Here is a 14,887-nt window from a genome sequence, read left to right as displayed (position 1 = left end):
AGCTGGATGTATTTCATAATAAATGCTTTCAAAACGACCCTAAGGGGAAAAATGACTCAAAAATAAACGTTTTAAAAGTTACACATTACAAGTGCAAAAAATATTATTTCATATCTGTGTTTTTATTTTATTTCTATTACCCAAACCCCGAAATTCACACAAAGCCTCCTATGTGCCGCTTTTATTGTGGAGGCAACATTTATAAGCAGGAAGTCGGCGCTTAGATTCTTGTGTGTTATGTAAACATTTTCGACGTGAAATTTTCAAAATACAAGTTAGCTACATTTTTGGTGACACCAAACTCCACTAATACATTTAACCTGTTGTTACATTGTTACATACATTTGCAGTACTGCAGCATGCAATACATGCTGATATTTATATTCATGTTTATCTTTTATACTGTTGTTCTTATTTGTATCTTGCTTTTTAGTAGTTGCCCTTTATTTTGTTTCTAAATGTATTTTTGCTGGTTTCAGCTCTGTGACTATACACTGCTCATATTTCTATCGTTAATGCTCTGAGCATGAAAAGGCACAAAATTTTCCTGACGATTAATAAAGTTCTTACCTTACCTCACCTTAGAAATGTTTTATGAATGGCTGTAGCCCAATATGTGTATATTGTATCTATGAAAAGTATATGGATTTTTTTTAACTCATTTTGAGGTTTTGATGCAATCCATAAAATAAACAGCTAAATAAAAGTACACTGCAGCCTTTAAAAGTTTGCCTTCCATTGTTTTCACTTTCTACATTTGATGTTGTTGGTGCTTTACAGAAACAAAATATGAAAATAAGCTTTAGCTTGAATAAACTTTGTAAAATGGTTGAACTTAAAATTGAGTTGTAGTTAATATTCAGTTAAATTTACGAGTGTGTCGGTGTTTCCCATTTGAATAATTACAGTACTTTGACAAAGCCATCTTCTTTTTCAGCTAGGGCAAGCTTTCACAGATGTACTCAGCATGCGATGCTTCCTGGTTATTTTGTTCAGTGTCTGTCTCACCCCACCCTAGAGTTCAGATATAGGCAACATGCTGGTATTGCTGCTGAGCTATATTTGTGCCTCTAAAGTTCTTCAGAGTCTGTCAGCTGAGGAGCTGGTTGTCCAGCTGCACCTCAGCCTGCTTCAGGTCAACCATGGTACTGGATATCTTAGCATGTTGTCCACTTATTGAGAAATGTGGGAGGTCTGTCACTTTTGAAATGCCCTTTTACCTTATTTTTATAGTACACAGTAGTTTGGACTTGAAATTTTTCTTCTTTTTTTCTGTAATTTTATTACCAAGATTTGGATGTGGGGTTGTGGTTTTAACTTGTGGAGGATATTGCACAACTTTACAGAGGAATATTTCCTTGGGTGAGTTCCTAGGTGGTGCTGTTGAGCTATAAATGTCCAAGCCTTGGCTTTCATGTTCACACAGTGTGGGCTCTTTAACACTACAAGTCCCCAGGATTTCGACCTCCCCCCTGAAGTCCTGAAAGAGGGTCAAAAGACCCTTAGTCCAAACTGACGACTCTGATGGCTCCAATTAGCATCTCTTCAATTGTAAATGTGGCCATTGCCTGAGGAATCAGCGGGGGGGGGGGGGGCGAACTCACAAAAGCATTTCACACTTCTGTACCGTACACTTCTAGACCTTCAACCGGATTCGGACTCTGAGCTATCTTCAAGTTAGATTTCTCAACCTACCTATTTTATTTTCCTGACTATTTTTTATTTAGACCAAACAAAAAGTTAATTTGAAATTGTTTATCTTGCAGATGAGGAGACTCTCCCTCTACCAAAAAAGAGAGCTCGTTTGGGGAGTGAGCCAACAGAGACTGCGAAAGATGGCACAGTGTGGCATGAAGAACAAGTGGGGACACATCTCCATTTCACTACAATAGAACCGTACGCCACAGATGGAGAGCCAAGCGCTAAGGCCAGACGAAGTATCCGGAGTCGCCTTCAGAGCTTCCTCTGTTTTATCACTCTTGACATGCTTCGTAGCATTCAAGAATGGACTACTCAACATGCACGTCACACGGAGCAGCTGGATTGGTTCATGGATCTCCCGGAACTAATGGCATTTATTTCAGTCATTATCTTGCGGGGGGTGACCAAGGTTCCATCACTACGTGACAGCTGGTCAGCAAACCTGGCAAACCCAAGGATCATTGCAACTATGGCCCGAAACCGCTTCCAAGACATCATGCGACACCTACGCTTTGATGACATGTTTACACGCAGTGAGCGAGCGGAGACCGATAAGTTTGCTGCAATCTCCGATGTTTGGGGATCGTTTGTCACTAACTGCATCGCATCCTACAACCCTGGTCGACACATCACTATTGATGAACAGCTTTTCCCATCAAAGACTCGCTGCTGTTTCCTGCAATACATTGCAACAAAACCGGACAAGTTTGGCATCAAGTTTTGGGTGGCTTGCGACTTGAAATCAAAGTACATCTGTAATGTCTTCCCATATTTTGGCAAGGACCCCAGTCGTCCCAGCGGGGAGAGACTGTCCGAGACTGTAATGATGAGGCTGATGGAACCGTTCATGGACAAGGGCAGAACTGTAACCACGGACAATTTCTTTACATCACTGTCACTTGCACAACGACTGCGTAGCCGGAAAACCACTATCCTCGGCACAGTCAACAAGAGTCGCCGGGAAATTCCTCAATCCGCTAGACAGATGGATCGCACTGAATCCACCACTCAGGTGTTTTCAACCACTGGTGCCACGCTGACAGTGTATGCGCCCAAACGGAAGAAGGCCGTTTACGTTCTCAGCAGCATGCACAGCGTGGTTGAGACTGAGGATACCACCAAAAGGAAGCCAAACACGGTCACACAATACAACAAAACAAAGTGCGATGTGGATGTGATGGACCAAATGGTGCGGGAGTACAGCGTGCGTGCAGGAACACGGAGATGGCCAGTTGCCGTGTTCTACAACATGATTGACATGGCAGCACTGAATGCACATGTGCTTTATCAGGCATGCATTGGGGTGCAGGAGAGACGGGTGGACTTCCTGGTTGAGCTTGCAAAAGAGTTGGGTAACTCTCATGTGAGTGAGAAGAAGGCACACAAGGAGAAACTGCTTCGGCAACAACCTTCCACACCCAGCCCAGGCAAAAGGGCGAAGTGTCAGGTCAACCATCGATGCACGAACAATTGTGCAACTGTGAGATGCCTTGACTGCTACAAATACACATGTGGCAAATGTACCAGGGACATACCCTGGCAGTGCCAGGTATGTTCCGACAGTGCAGACAGACTGCTGAGTGAGTGCTGAAATGCCAGTCACACAAGGACATGCCACTCACACACACACGCAGCCCCCACTGTGCCTAGTGTAAATATGTGTGGAATTGTTTTATTTCTTGTATTTTTTGTATCGTTTTTAATGACAAAAATAAAAAGCATTTAAACAAATAACAGTTGTTCTTTTGTATATTTCTCATGCTGGAATTTCAGTCCTCTTGACTTAGACACAAATACTTCTGGTCATTGCTCACAGCTGTACCTGGCTGTAAAATTTCTAATTCTCCATTTAAAATATTAAAAATAATTCATTGTGCTTTTTTGCTAAAATAAAACTAAGCTAAATATAAAATATATAATCTTTATATTATAAAATACAATATACTGAATAGAACTAACTAGACAGTTAGTTGGGAGTTCAGCCTGCACTACTGAGAGGGAAGATGGAGGGAGCCGGAGTAGACAGTCAGCTGACGGCATGGACCATCGACTACCTCACCAACAGACCACAGTATGTGAGGTGCCATGACTGTATGTCTGATGTGGTAGTCTGCAGCACGGGGGCGCCACAGGGCACGGTCCTCTCACCCTTTCTGTTCAGTCTGTACACCTCAGACTTCAGGTACAACTCGGACCACTGCCACTTACAGAAGTTCTCAGATGATACGGCCATCATTGGATGTGTATCAGATGGGAACGACCAGGAATACAGGGGTGTCATCAGTGACTTTGTCGGCTGGTGTGAGAACAACGCACTCCAAATCAACGCCAGCAAGACGAAGGAGATGGTCATAGACTTCAGGAGGATGCCACCCCCTACAGCACCGGTGAACATCCAGGGAAAGGATATTGAGACAGTGGTCTCCTACAAATACCTGGGTGTTCATCTCAATAACAAGTTGGACTGGACTACAAACACAGACGTCCTGTATAAGAAGGGCCAGAGTCGACTCCACCTGCTGAGGAGACTGAGGTCCTTTGGTGTCTGCAGGACTCTGTTAAAGACCTTTTATGACACAGTGGTAGCATCTGCCCTTTTCTATGCAGTGGCCTGCTGGGTGGGTGGGTGCACCGAAAGGGACAGGAGCAGGATCGACAAACTGGTGCGGAGGTCTAGCTCTGTGTTGGGATGTCCTCTGGAGTCTGTGATGGTGATGGGTGAGAGGAGGATGTTAGCAAAGCTGACATCCATCATGAACAACCCCCATCACCCTCTGCATGAGACCGTGGGTGAGCTGAGCAGCTCCTTCAGTCAGAGACTGAAACATCCTCGCTGCAGGAAGGAGCGCTTTCGCAGGTCATTCATCCCAACAGCAGTTAGACTGTACAACACTTCATAATGTCTTGAGTCACTTGGACACTTTACCTCCTCTGCCATCACTTTATCCATACAGTCCAGATACATTTTATTTATTACACTCACCCATATAATGCATACCGTGTGTGCTGTGTACCTTACCGGCTACAAATGTATATAATATTTTGATATCTGTATATAGTGTTTTGATGTGTGTGTATATGTGTGTATATGTACATGTGTGTATTGACTATATATTTTCTGTATATAGTGCTTATGTATATGTGTATAGTGTTTTTCTATTTTATTTTATTCTATTCTATTTTTAGTTTTCTGTACTGAGCTGCTGTAATGCGCTAATTTCCCCGTCGTGGGATCATTAAAGTTTCATCTTATCTTACCTTATCTTATCTTATCTTATCTTATCTTACTAACACTAATAAAATGTAAACCATCATGACTATCTCTGCCTTTATTAAATACACATGTTAAAAATTCACAGCCTGAAATGAATGACATCATTTCATTTAATAACTGGTCAAACCTCTTTTGACAGCATTCACCTAAAACAAGGATTTCTGCCTGTGTAGATCAGACTTGATAAACTGACAGGAGATGGAACTGCTTTAGCTCAGCTTTATTAGACTGTCTTATTTGATTGCCTAACTTGAGGTCATTCCAAAGTGATGGTTTTGGCTGCGGCTCTCCAAAAGGCAGAATTTTTCCTTTTTTGATATTTGTATTAATTTCTCTTAGGGGTTTAGGATAATTGTACTGAGTTTCAGCTAATGTGGGATCAGCACTGTACTTCAACTTTGGTTTGATATTTTCATGTTGGTATGTATGTTAATATGCAGTTCCATACCCTTTACCCTTTGTAAGCCGTTCAACCTTAGTTCAAAGTAGAAAGCACTTTCACAAAATTCCGGTGAGCACTGATGGGGTTATTTTTGGAAAGCAGACACCTTTTCACTGATGTTCTACCATACAGTCTTCCACACAACCATACACTACTATTTGTGTTCAGTACAACCATGAACAGAGATGTTTATGGGTGCACTGAACAGCCACATACATGTTCAGTGATTCACTAAACAGTATCATTGACACCTTAAAGCCACAGGCTGTTACTTCGGCCACATAAAGTCAGGATAAGTTTAATACGGAAATATAAACAAAATATTCTCATTCACATATTTACATTTGTAAAATGATCCTTCCATAGCTCTGAAATAAATGCATTCATTAGAGTCTAGAAAAGATTTTACAGTTGGCACCCAGTGTCATGATCTGCCTGCTGGCTAACCTGTTTCCCCTTTATGTTTATTGCTCTCTCTCTCTCTTCCCTGTGTGCCTGTTGACCACACCTTTGACTTTCAGTGGGCGGGTCCTCCAAGGTTCCCACGCTGCCACTGAAGCACACCTGTGGGTGATCTGCTTGTCTGGGTGCTACTTAAGCAGAGCATTGACGTTCAGTCAATGCTGGATTATTTTGTGATTCATGTTAGTGACATTGGCTCTGTTCTTTTTCCCCTGTCAAAAGTGTCGCTTATGAAATACCTGCTTTCTCATCTGTGCGTTTCCTCCATGCAGATTTCCCTGGTGTTCCCAGAGAATAAGACTTGGAGAGAGTGCAGAGTTTGTGTTTAACCTGTCAGTTTGTGTGATTTGGACCCTGCCTGTCTGAGAGAGAGCGGCTCCTTGTTGATGTACCCGTCAGTGGAGACGGAACCTGTGACTTGGAAAACTCGCCCTGTTTATCCTGGACTGATTGGAACTTGTAAATAAACTGTTAAACCTTCAGTATGAGCCTGCGTTGTGAGTCCACTTGCTTGCTGAGCCATGACACCCAGATGGCTGCTCCTCCTACCACTTTGTATCTCACACACATTGTAAAGGCATGACTGCCTCGTGCAGGCTTACTGCAAGAATGGCATTAACATGTGAGAGAGGCCTCCACTGTTTGCAGTTGTCACATACTTGTGATAAGCAAACCACAAGCAGAGGGCGTTCTTAGAAAGACCAGAATTTCCATTTAGACCTTAGTCTCTTTGTTTACTGGATTTTCACGTAATAAGATCTATTTCCAAAAGAATTCAGCAGATTTTTACTTGCAACTTGGTTCATGTTTATCATGGTTAATACATTATGATTATACTTAAAGTCGTTTTTGTTTTACAAGCTCAGAATTACCTAAGAAAACATTGTAGTTGAGAGAATATAAGAAAATATTTATCTGAGGATGGAGCATTGTGCCCTAACACAATGAAAGCATGTTATAGAAAGAGAATAACCCTCTCAAGAACAAACAGCAAACCTAAAGATCTGATGTAATGTCTTTAAATGTATAAAACAGTTTTACCCTAATAGCAGAGTTAATTTACATCAGAATACTAAGAATAAGAAAAATATATTGGCTTGACAGATCTTTCTGCTAAAATACAAAGAAGAAAATTAAAAAAAAAAAAAAGCTACGTTTAAATAACTTCCAAAAAAGTAAAAAACAAACAAGACAAAACAAAAAAACACTCCAATAATTGATGAATTGTCAACAAAGATGACATTTGACACATCCACACCTTGCAATCACATCAGAGAACTCCTGGACTCCTCAAAGCTCAAGGACAAAGTAACTGTTCCACTACCAAAGCTAACTCTTGGCCTGTGCTTTCCTGAAGCCGTGTCACAGTCATTGGTCTTGAGGCTGATGGATGAGGAAGGAGTTGAGGCAGAAGACCCACCAAGGCTGCTGGACTGTTTTCTTGAAGTTGTGTTGTGTTTTAATGTAGCTTTGGCAGCCACTTTGAAAGCGTGGGCAGCAGTGCTGCATCGGACTTCTTCAATCGTGTTTCTGGAGGGTTTGAAGAGGATGATGTAGACCTTGTTGAAGAAGATACAGGCTAGCATCCCAAAGCTAGATGCCAGGATAGCAATGACCTCCACAGCTGAAACAAACTTGCCGTAAGTGCTAAAGTATGCAGGTATAAAAGATATCCAGACAATAAAGAATATGAGCATGCTAAAAGTAATGAACTTGGCCTCTGTGAAGTTTTCAGGAAGTTTCCGTGACTTAAATGCAAAGAAGAAACATATGGCTGCCAATACGCAGGTATAACCAATTAGAAACCCAAGACCCATCACAGAGCCCTCATTGCATGTGATGAAAATGATCTCATCAATGTCATGATTTCTGTAGCTAGAAGGAGGGGCATTGTAAAGCCAGACCACACATATCATGACTTGGACAAATGTGCACAGAAACACCAGGAGAAACTGCAGGTTTAATCCCCACCATTTACGGTGGAGACTTGTAGGAATCTTGGCCTCAAATACCAAAAGCACTCTGTTAGTTTTCACAAGGATGCAGGAGATACAGAGAACAAAACTGATCCCAAAGGCGGGTTGACGTAAACGGCACGTCCAGTCCTGCGGCTCTCCAATGAAGATTAGAGAGCTGGAGAAGCAACAGATAAGGGAGAAAAGGAGGACGTACGAAAGTTCACGGTTTGTGGCCTTCACTATTGGGGTGTTGCGAAATTTGACAAAGACTCCGATCACAAAGGCTGTCAAGACAACACCCAGTACTGCACATATAGCCAAAGCTATCCCAAATGGTTCTGTCCAGGAGAGAAACTCGATTTCCTTGAGGAAACAGAATGTGTGATTCCCATTTGACCAAGAATTATTTGGACACTTGGTGCAAACACTGGCATCTGTAAACAAAGAAAAATTGTGTTCAAACTGCATTCTTAATAAAGTGTAACATTAGTAGAGAGTGTGAATGTTTTGCATCTCCATACCTTTATGACCACTGTATTCACCATCAGAACACTCTGTGCATTCAAAGCAGCAAGTGGGCATACTGTCTATGATCCCCTTTCTTGTGCCAGGTTCACAGTCCTCACTGCAATTGGAGAATGGCACCTTTTGAATATAAAATGGACAAGAAAGTTAATGTGGAGGGTAGAAACACAACTGATGTAGATGTGCGTTCAAATGTAAAATAATAGAGAATTTCTCTCTGTGACTGTGTATGCAACTGTTTTTTTAACATCACCATAACTTGAAAAGTTGCGGTGATTTTATAGTCAAAAGGTACACAAAAAAGTCTGATATACTTCAGTGCAGGGTTCTAGCCAGCGGTTGATAGCCCGGCGCTGCACCATGCTGAGGTTATCTTGTGCCAGGCTGAGAATTTCCCTGGTTCTCAACTCCTCTACCACTGCAATCAGCAGGCGGGCGCTCACCTCTTGCAAATACCAGACTCATACTTTCGCTCACTAGATCGCTGCACTGTAGTGTTCTTTCACAGCAATTTGTAATCTACCACAGGGCACGGCCAGGTTTGTTCACAAAGTGCACCCGCGATCTTGCAACAGTCCTATTTGTGCATGATTTTGCGGGGCTACAGAATGCAAAATGGCGACCAGCGTGAACATGAAGGGGAAGAAGAGGAAAAGGAGAGCTCAAAAGGATAATTTTGGGCTTCCTGTTAGACATAAAATCCCGGGAGCTGTGAGAGGCCTTGTCATGCTGACAATGTGATGACGGATATTTGAGCGTAGGGAGTGCTTTTAGCGGCTGATCGGATAGATAAAACATCTGGATTATAATTGTGGATTGTTGTGTATGCTTTTTACATGATATCTGAATATCCATTAGTGGAAGGAAATGGCACTCTGGGACATGTTAAATGCATGATATGTAAGTGTAACTCTTCTGGTTTATATGCAAAAAGAATTGTTAATCTATTAATAGATAAAGCGTCGATCGTACATACGTAACTGGAAATCCTCTATGAACTCTATGCTGTAACATATGACATAACCTGAGGTGCACCTTTCGAGAAATTTAACTTCACATCCACAAGGATTGTGATTACTGGTAGGTTTCAGAGGGGAATTCCAGTTACCCGCAAAGACCTGAGGCAGAAGTCTAATTCAGGCCTAACTTTTCGTCATCACTCAATTTGCGAGCAGGCGCGGCATTTAGTGTTTCATATTAGCAGGCTAATACTTATTAGCTAATGCAATAAGCTGGGCTGAAATTTTTTTTCTGGCTAGAACCCTGCGGTGTCAAGTTTAGTCCAGCTTTATCAAGTTCAAGAGCTAAAATTTTTACATTAAATCAGGCATCAATATACATACACTATATTGCCAAAAGTTATCACTCATCTGCCATTCAGAACCAGTCACAGCTGCCCTTTGAGTCAGAATAGATCTGCTAGCAATAAGCAGTCTAAAACATGATGTAATCAGTAAATAAATAGCTTTTTTTTTCTTATTTCAAATTGTTTCTGAACTGTTCGTGCTATGCTGGAGCCTCAATTTTCTAGCATTTCTCCCCTCGGAGCTCGAGGCTTTTGTCAACGGCTGCCCTTTAAAACGTTCACCGCTATGTTTAATGTCTCTCTGCTCGTTGCAAAATATCCCAATTAAAAGCAAAGAGAGATTAACTAATTGTGTTTCATGTTATTCTGCTCAATTTCAACAGCACAGTACAGCTCAAAAACACTGCTTATGACTGAAGATTTCGTTTACACTATGCGCATTTACCTCCAAAACACAGTGGTTGCCAAGGGGATCGGTGCGTTCAATTTAATTTACTGTGTCATTTTACACAGGTGGTATTTTCTGTTTTTTTTTTTAATTATTTCTCTAATATTCCTTGTTTTAAATAATCTAGGGTCACACAGATGTTTTGGGTAGAAGTGGGAAAGAGAGGGAGAAAAATATAAACAAACAAACAAACAAAACAAAAAACAATGCCAGAACAAAGAATAAATAAGTAAATAAATTAAGGATAACTAAAGAACACGTTTTATGATCTTATTAGTAGGTTCTCCCATTTCCCCTCTCCTCTCCTGGTCTTGTTTCCACAGTGGCATTAACTCACCAGCATTGAAATGGCATTTAGAATTATGGAATATATTTTATTGTGATATTCGAATTGATTTTTAACTATTGCTAATTGTTGTCCATTGATATCTGTTGTGTGAGAAGATCTAGCCATTGTGATGTACTGATCTTTTTCCTGTTTTTCTAGTTCAGCAGTATTGTTTTCTTGGCGATAGGGCCACAAGCAGCTGTGTTTGGGTCTGTTTCGAGCTTATGTTCAATTCTTCTAGATTGCCAAGTAAGCAGACGGAAGGGGATAATGGGATGCTGTGGCCAAAGGTTTGAGAAAGTTTGGTGATTATTTCTTTCAAGAAGCTTTGTATTGGTGGACAGAGTCAGAATGTGTGGAGGTGGTCATCAGTTGTGTTAAGTGCACAGTGCGTGCAAACATCTCACTTCCTTAACAACTGAAAAAATATATTCCACATTGTCAAGTGCTTCTAATTTCTGCCTTATACAGGTAGGCAACAGTAAAGTATATATATATATATATATATACACACACACACACGGTTTTTTCAAAGCAAGAATTTAAAACTACTTTCACCCCTGGCAACCACCAAACCCAGACTCATACATTGGATTGCCAGAGAGAGAAGTGTGATTTGTCACTGCAGAGAACACGTGTCCACTAATCGAGAGTCCACTGACGGCATGCTTTACACAGCTGCACCCGATGCTTTGCATTGTACTTGGTGATGTAAGGCTTGGATGCAGCTGCTCGGCTATGGAAACCCATTCCATGAAGCTCTCTACACACTGTTCTTGAGCTAATCTGAAGGCCACATGAAGTTTGGAGTGATTGACTGCAGGAATTTGGTGACCTCTGCACACTATGCGCCTCAGCATCCGCTGACCCTGCTCTGTCATTTTATGTGGCCAACCACTTTGTGGCTGAGTTGCTGTCATTCCCAATCACTTCCACTTTATTCCAATACCACTAAAAGTTGACTGTGGAATATTTTGTACTAAGTAAATTTAATGACTGGACTTGTTGCACAAATGGCATCGTACCACAGTACCACGGTGGAATTCACTGACCCATTCTTTCACAAATGTTTGTAGAAGCAGTCTGCATGCCTAAACACTTGATTTTATCCTCCTGTGGCCATGGAAGTGATTGGAACACCTGAATTCAGTTATTTGAATGGGTAAGTGAATACTTTTGGCAATATACAGTAGTATATAATAGCATTTTCAGTGAAGATAGGAAATCAATGTGACAACCATGCATAAAGGATCGGTGTAGCTTCTGTGTCTAAAATGTAAAACAAAAGGGGATGTGCCTTAAAGCAGGGATTATACTGTGGTGCGGATGTGGACACAGGTATCTGAGGACGCCACTTAAAAAAATCCTGCTGTACATCTTTAAAAAGAAGTCTGTATCACAAAAACATAGAAGGCAAGCATGCTCACCGTCTGATAATAAAATTGACATCACTTAGACCCAAGTGGACAGTACCAGACTCACAGATGTGGAAACTAGACCACATACATGAGTCTGTATTCTAGCTCAGTAAACACTCTCCTAATTGGTTTATGGTCTCTTAAATGTCTTAAATATAGTTTGATGGTTCTAAATTATGGTTCAATTTAGAGTAAAATATATAGGTAATGAAGCAGTTGGGGTTTTTTTGTTGTTTGTTTTTTTTAGGCTGTAGCTACCTTGTGACCAACCTGTCTTGTTCAGCATTTGGCTTAAAATACACTCTAAGTAATAGGCTGTTCAATTTATCAGTGTAAGTACATTAGATTTTCTTTTAAGCCTGTTTCCAGTCTGACTTCTCTTTTAATCAAACCAAAATTAGCCTCCCAGTTAATATCATAGTTAATAAGGGATACAGCTTGCTAACAAAACTAGCTAGCTAAAGTTAGCTTTAGATGATCAGCTACTGAGAAGGGATTGGCTAGTGTACAGACTCACCACCTACCACCCCTCTCCCCACCGGATTGCTCCTCCAGATGGCAAAGTGTGACATGCCAAACTTGACACTTAATAATAATCCACAACCACAGGGGTTACATCAGTATTTTATGTACATTGCAAATAGAATTAGCTTCACATCACATCACAGCTTTAGTTTAATTTCACTCTTACTGCTCCCACAGTAGCTATGCAAACAGCTGTTTTAGTTGAAAATTTTCCCTACAGCAAGTGACACATTGATATGTCAGTGACATGTTCGCTTGTTCCCTTAAAGGCAAGAAATAACAATGGTTTAATAGAAGTATCATATACAAAATAAGTTTGACTGACCTCTGTGCTATAGCCATTCCAAAGAATCTTTGTCCTGTCAATGAACAGCTTGGCTCCTCTCTTGACATGCATATTGTAATATCCAACTTCCTCAAAAACCACAGAGCCATCTTCAGCAGATCTTAACCAGTTTATAATGGTGTAATTTGCTTCCATATCTGCATTATCATCAAAGTGGACCTTTTCCCCCATGCTGTTGGTGTAGTTCAAATGCCTGAGCTGCTTAAGGACCTGAGACATAGAACAACATATTTTCATGATTCGCATACATGGTGTTTAACTGTTTTAACTGTCTGTGTGTGAATATAAAATATTTTACCTGCCATGCTTCCATTTTCTTTATATCTGCACAGGAATTATTTGCAAAAAGGCCACGTCCAGGTGTGCAGGTGAGAATGTCCTGTAGAGCTTGCGCAATGGAATAAACTGCAACATAAACATTATAGGAGATACGAAGGTGTTTGTAGTCCAGGTATGGGGTTTCAACACTTGTGATGTCCTCCTCACCAGTACACAAAGGCCTGAAACTAGTGCTACCATTTTCACTTTCTTGGAATCTTGGGCTATCTTCTAGATAACAGTTGAAGGTTTCTTCCCAAAACTCTCTGACAAATTCATCATGACTGTCTTTCTTTGGTTGGACATGCTGTAAGAACTCTCTAAAGCCAGGTATATGGCCTGCCTTTAGAACAAAGCCAATAGTACCTGCCACAACATCAAGATATTCTGGTTTAGCAATAAGGGAGGAGCTTGCCCACGCTTCACTAGCTAACCAGATCCGATCTGTGATGTTTCTCCTAACCATCTCTTTGATTAGAGGTTCAATATCTGGGCCACTGGCAAACACAACAATTACTTTAGCTGTGGAGTTCTCAATCCTGTCAGCCAGAGCTTTGATTTCATGATCGTCAAAGTACTGAGAAATAAGTTCATTTAGATGAATGCAAATGTCTCGTTCTTCCATCTCCTTCTCAAACTTTTCAATCCCTGGACGTCCATACTCATCATCTGAGGCTACAGCAATGACCCAGTTCCACTGAAAGTACTCAATGATGTCTGCCATGGCTGTGGCCTGGTGTTCATCTGTAGGAATGGTTCTCATGAAGGACTTGTACTGATTCTTGTTGCTCAGTAGGCGACTAGAAGAGGCATAGCTTATCTGAAACAGGAAATTTTTCAGGTAATCTATCAGGTTTTCTCTATGTCTTGTTAATTATCTTAAGTCACTGTAAAGAGTTTGTCATTTCATTGATCAAATATCATACAGGACTTATAAAATGTATTATCCAATATAAAGTCATTATATGTAGACTTGCTGATATAGATATTGCCCAGTAACTCACCTGAGGAATATAAAATAGACCCAACAGGTTTGCAACTGCTGTGGAGACAGCAGATCCAGCAGCTCCTACTACTGCAATGGTTGATGGTATGTGATCAGTGCAGTTACAAAACTCATCTAAATTTAGAGAGTCAATCTTATTTTGGGCCACAAAGCTAAGGGTGGCTTCCAAGGCTTTTGACACAGTGTTGCATGTGTCAAAGATCCTGTAGCCGAGTGTGATGTTGGGAAGGAGCATGCTGCTGTTGTTAATCTCTTCAATTGCAAAAATCATAGCCTGGAGCCAACGAAAACCACGGAAATTGAACCTGTAAAAGCAAAAAAGGCATGTGTACAACAGACTTGGTTTTCCAAAGCACTTTTTTTCAACTCAGAACATAAATTACCTGACACACTGGGTGGCTTCTGGCCGGGCTGCAAGGTCTTGATCTTTGGACGCAACACCGAAGTGTAACGGGAAAAGACCTCCAAGTAAAATATCACCAGTCATTTGTGCTCTCTGATGGGGCCCATATGTTGAAATCACATAACTGGACCCCAGCAGTGTCAAATAATACAGAGGAAGTCTCATCTTTCTTTTCTTTGATTGGATACAGTTGTTTTCTATGACTTGCCAGGCTGGAGAAAATTTCAGGATTAACTTCTCCCATCAATCTGCCTGCTGTGCTGTTTTGACTTATTCATCTTTGCACTGATTGACGTCTAGCTGTTAGAAACACAGAGATAAGCTCTTGGTTAAAGCAGAAAATGAGCAACACTGGCAAAATGGTTTGAGTTTTCCTGATAATTCAGAAATATATAGGAATATGCTGAGTGTGTGAGACACCAATTTA

At 40.9% G+C, this 14,887-nt stretch overlaps 1 protein-coding gene across 1 annotated transcript; it reads right to left on the bottom strand.

Annotated features, from left to right (window-relative positions):
- Positions 1-7,144: 7,144 nt before the first annotated feature.
- On the bottom strand, positions 7,145-14,625 carry casr (calcium-sensing receptor). The gene is made up of 6 exons (XM_030745878.1): positions 14,441-14,625; positions 14,056-14,362; positions 13,032-13,871; positions 12,713-12,943; positions 8,359-8,482; positions 7,145-8,271 (listed from the first exon to the last, which is right to left on the bottom strand). The coding sequence occupies exons 1-6, from the start codon at positions 14,623-14,625 to the stop codon at positions 7,145-7,147; spliced, it is 2,814 nt and encodes a 937-aa protein (XP_030601738.1).
- Positions 14,626-14,887: the final 262 nt, after the last annotated feature.

Source organism: Archocentrus centrarchus, chromosome 14, assembly GCF_007364275.1.
Source record: "Archocentrus centrarchus isolate MPI-CPG fArcCen1 chromosome 14, fArcCen1, whole genome shotgun sequence".
NCBI lineage: Eukaryota > Metazoa > Chordata > Actinopteri > Cichliformes > Cichlidae > Archocentrus > Archocentrus centrarchus.
This window is presented reverse-complemented; position numbering and strand designations above follow the sequence as displayed.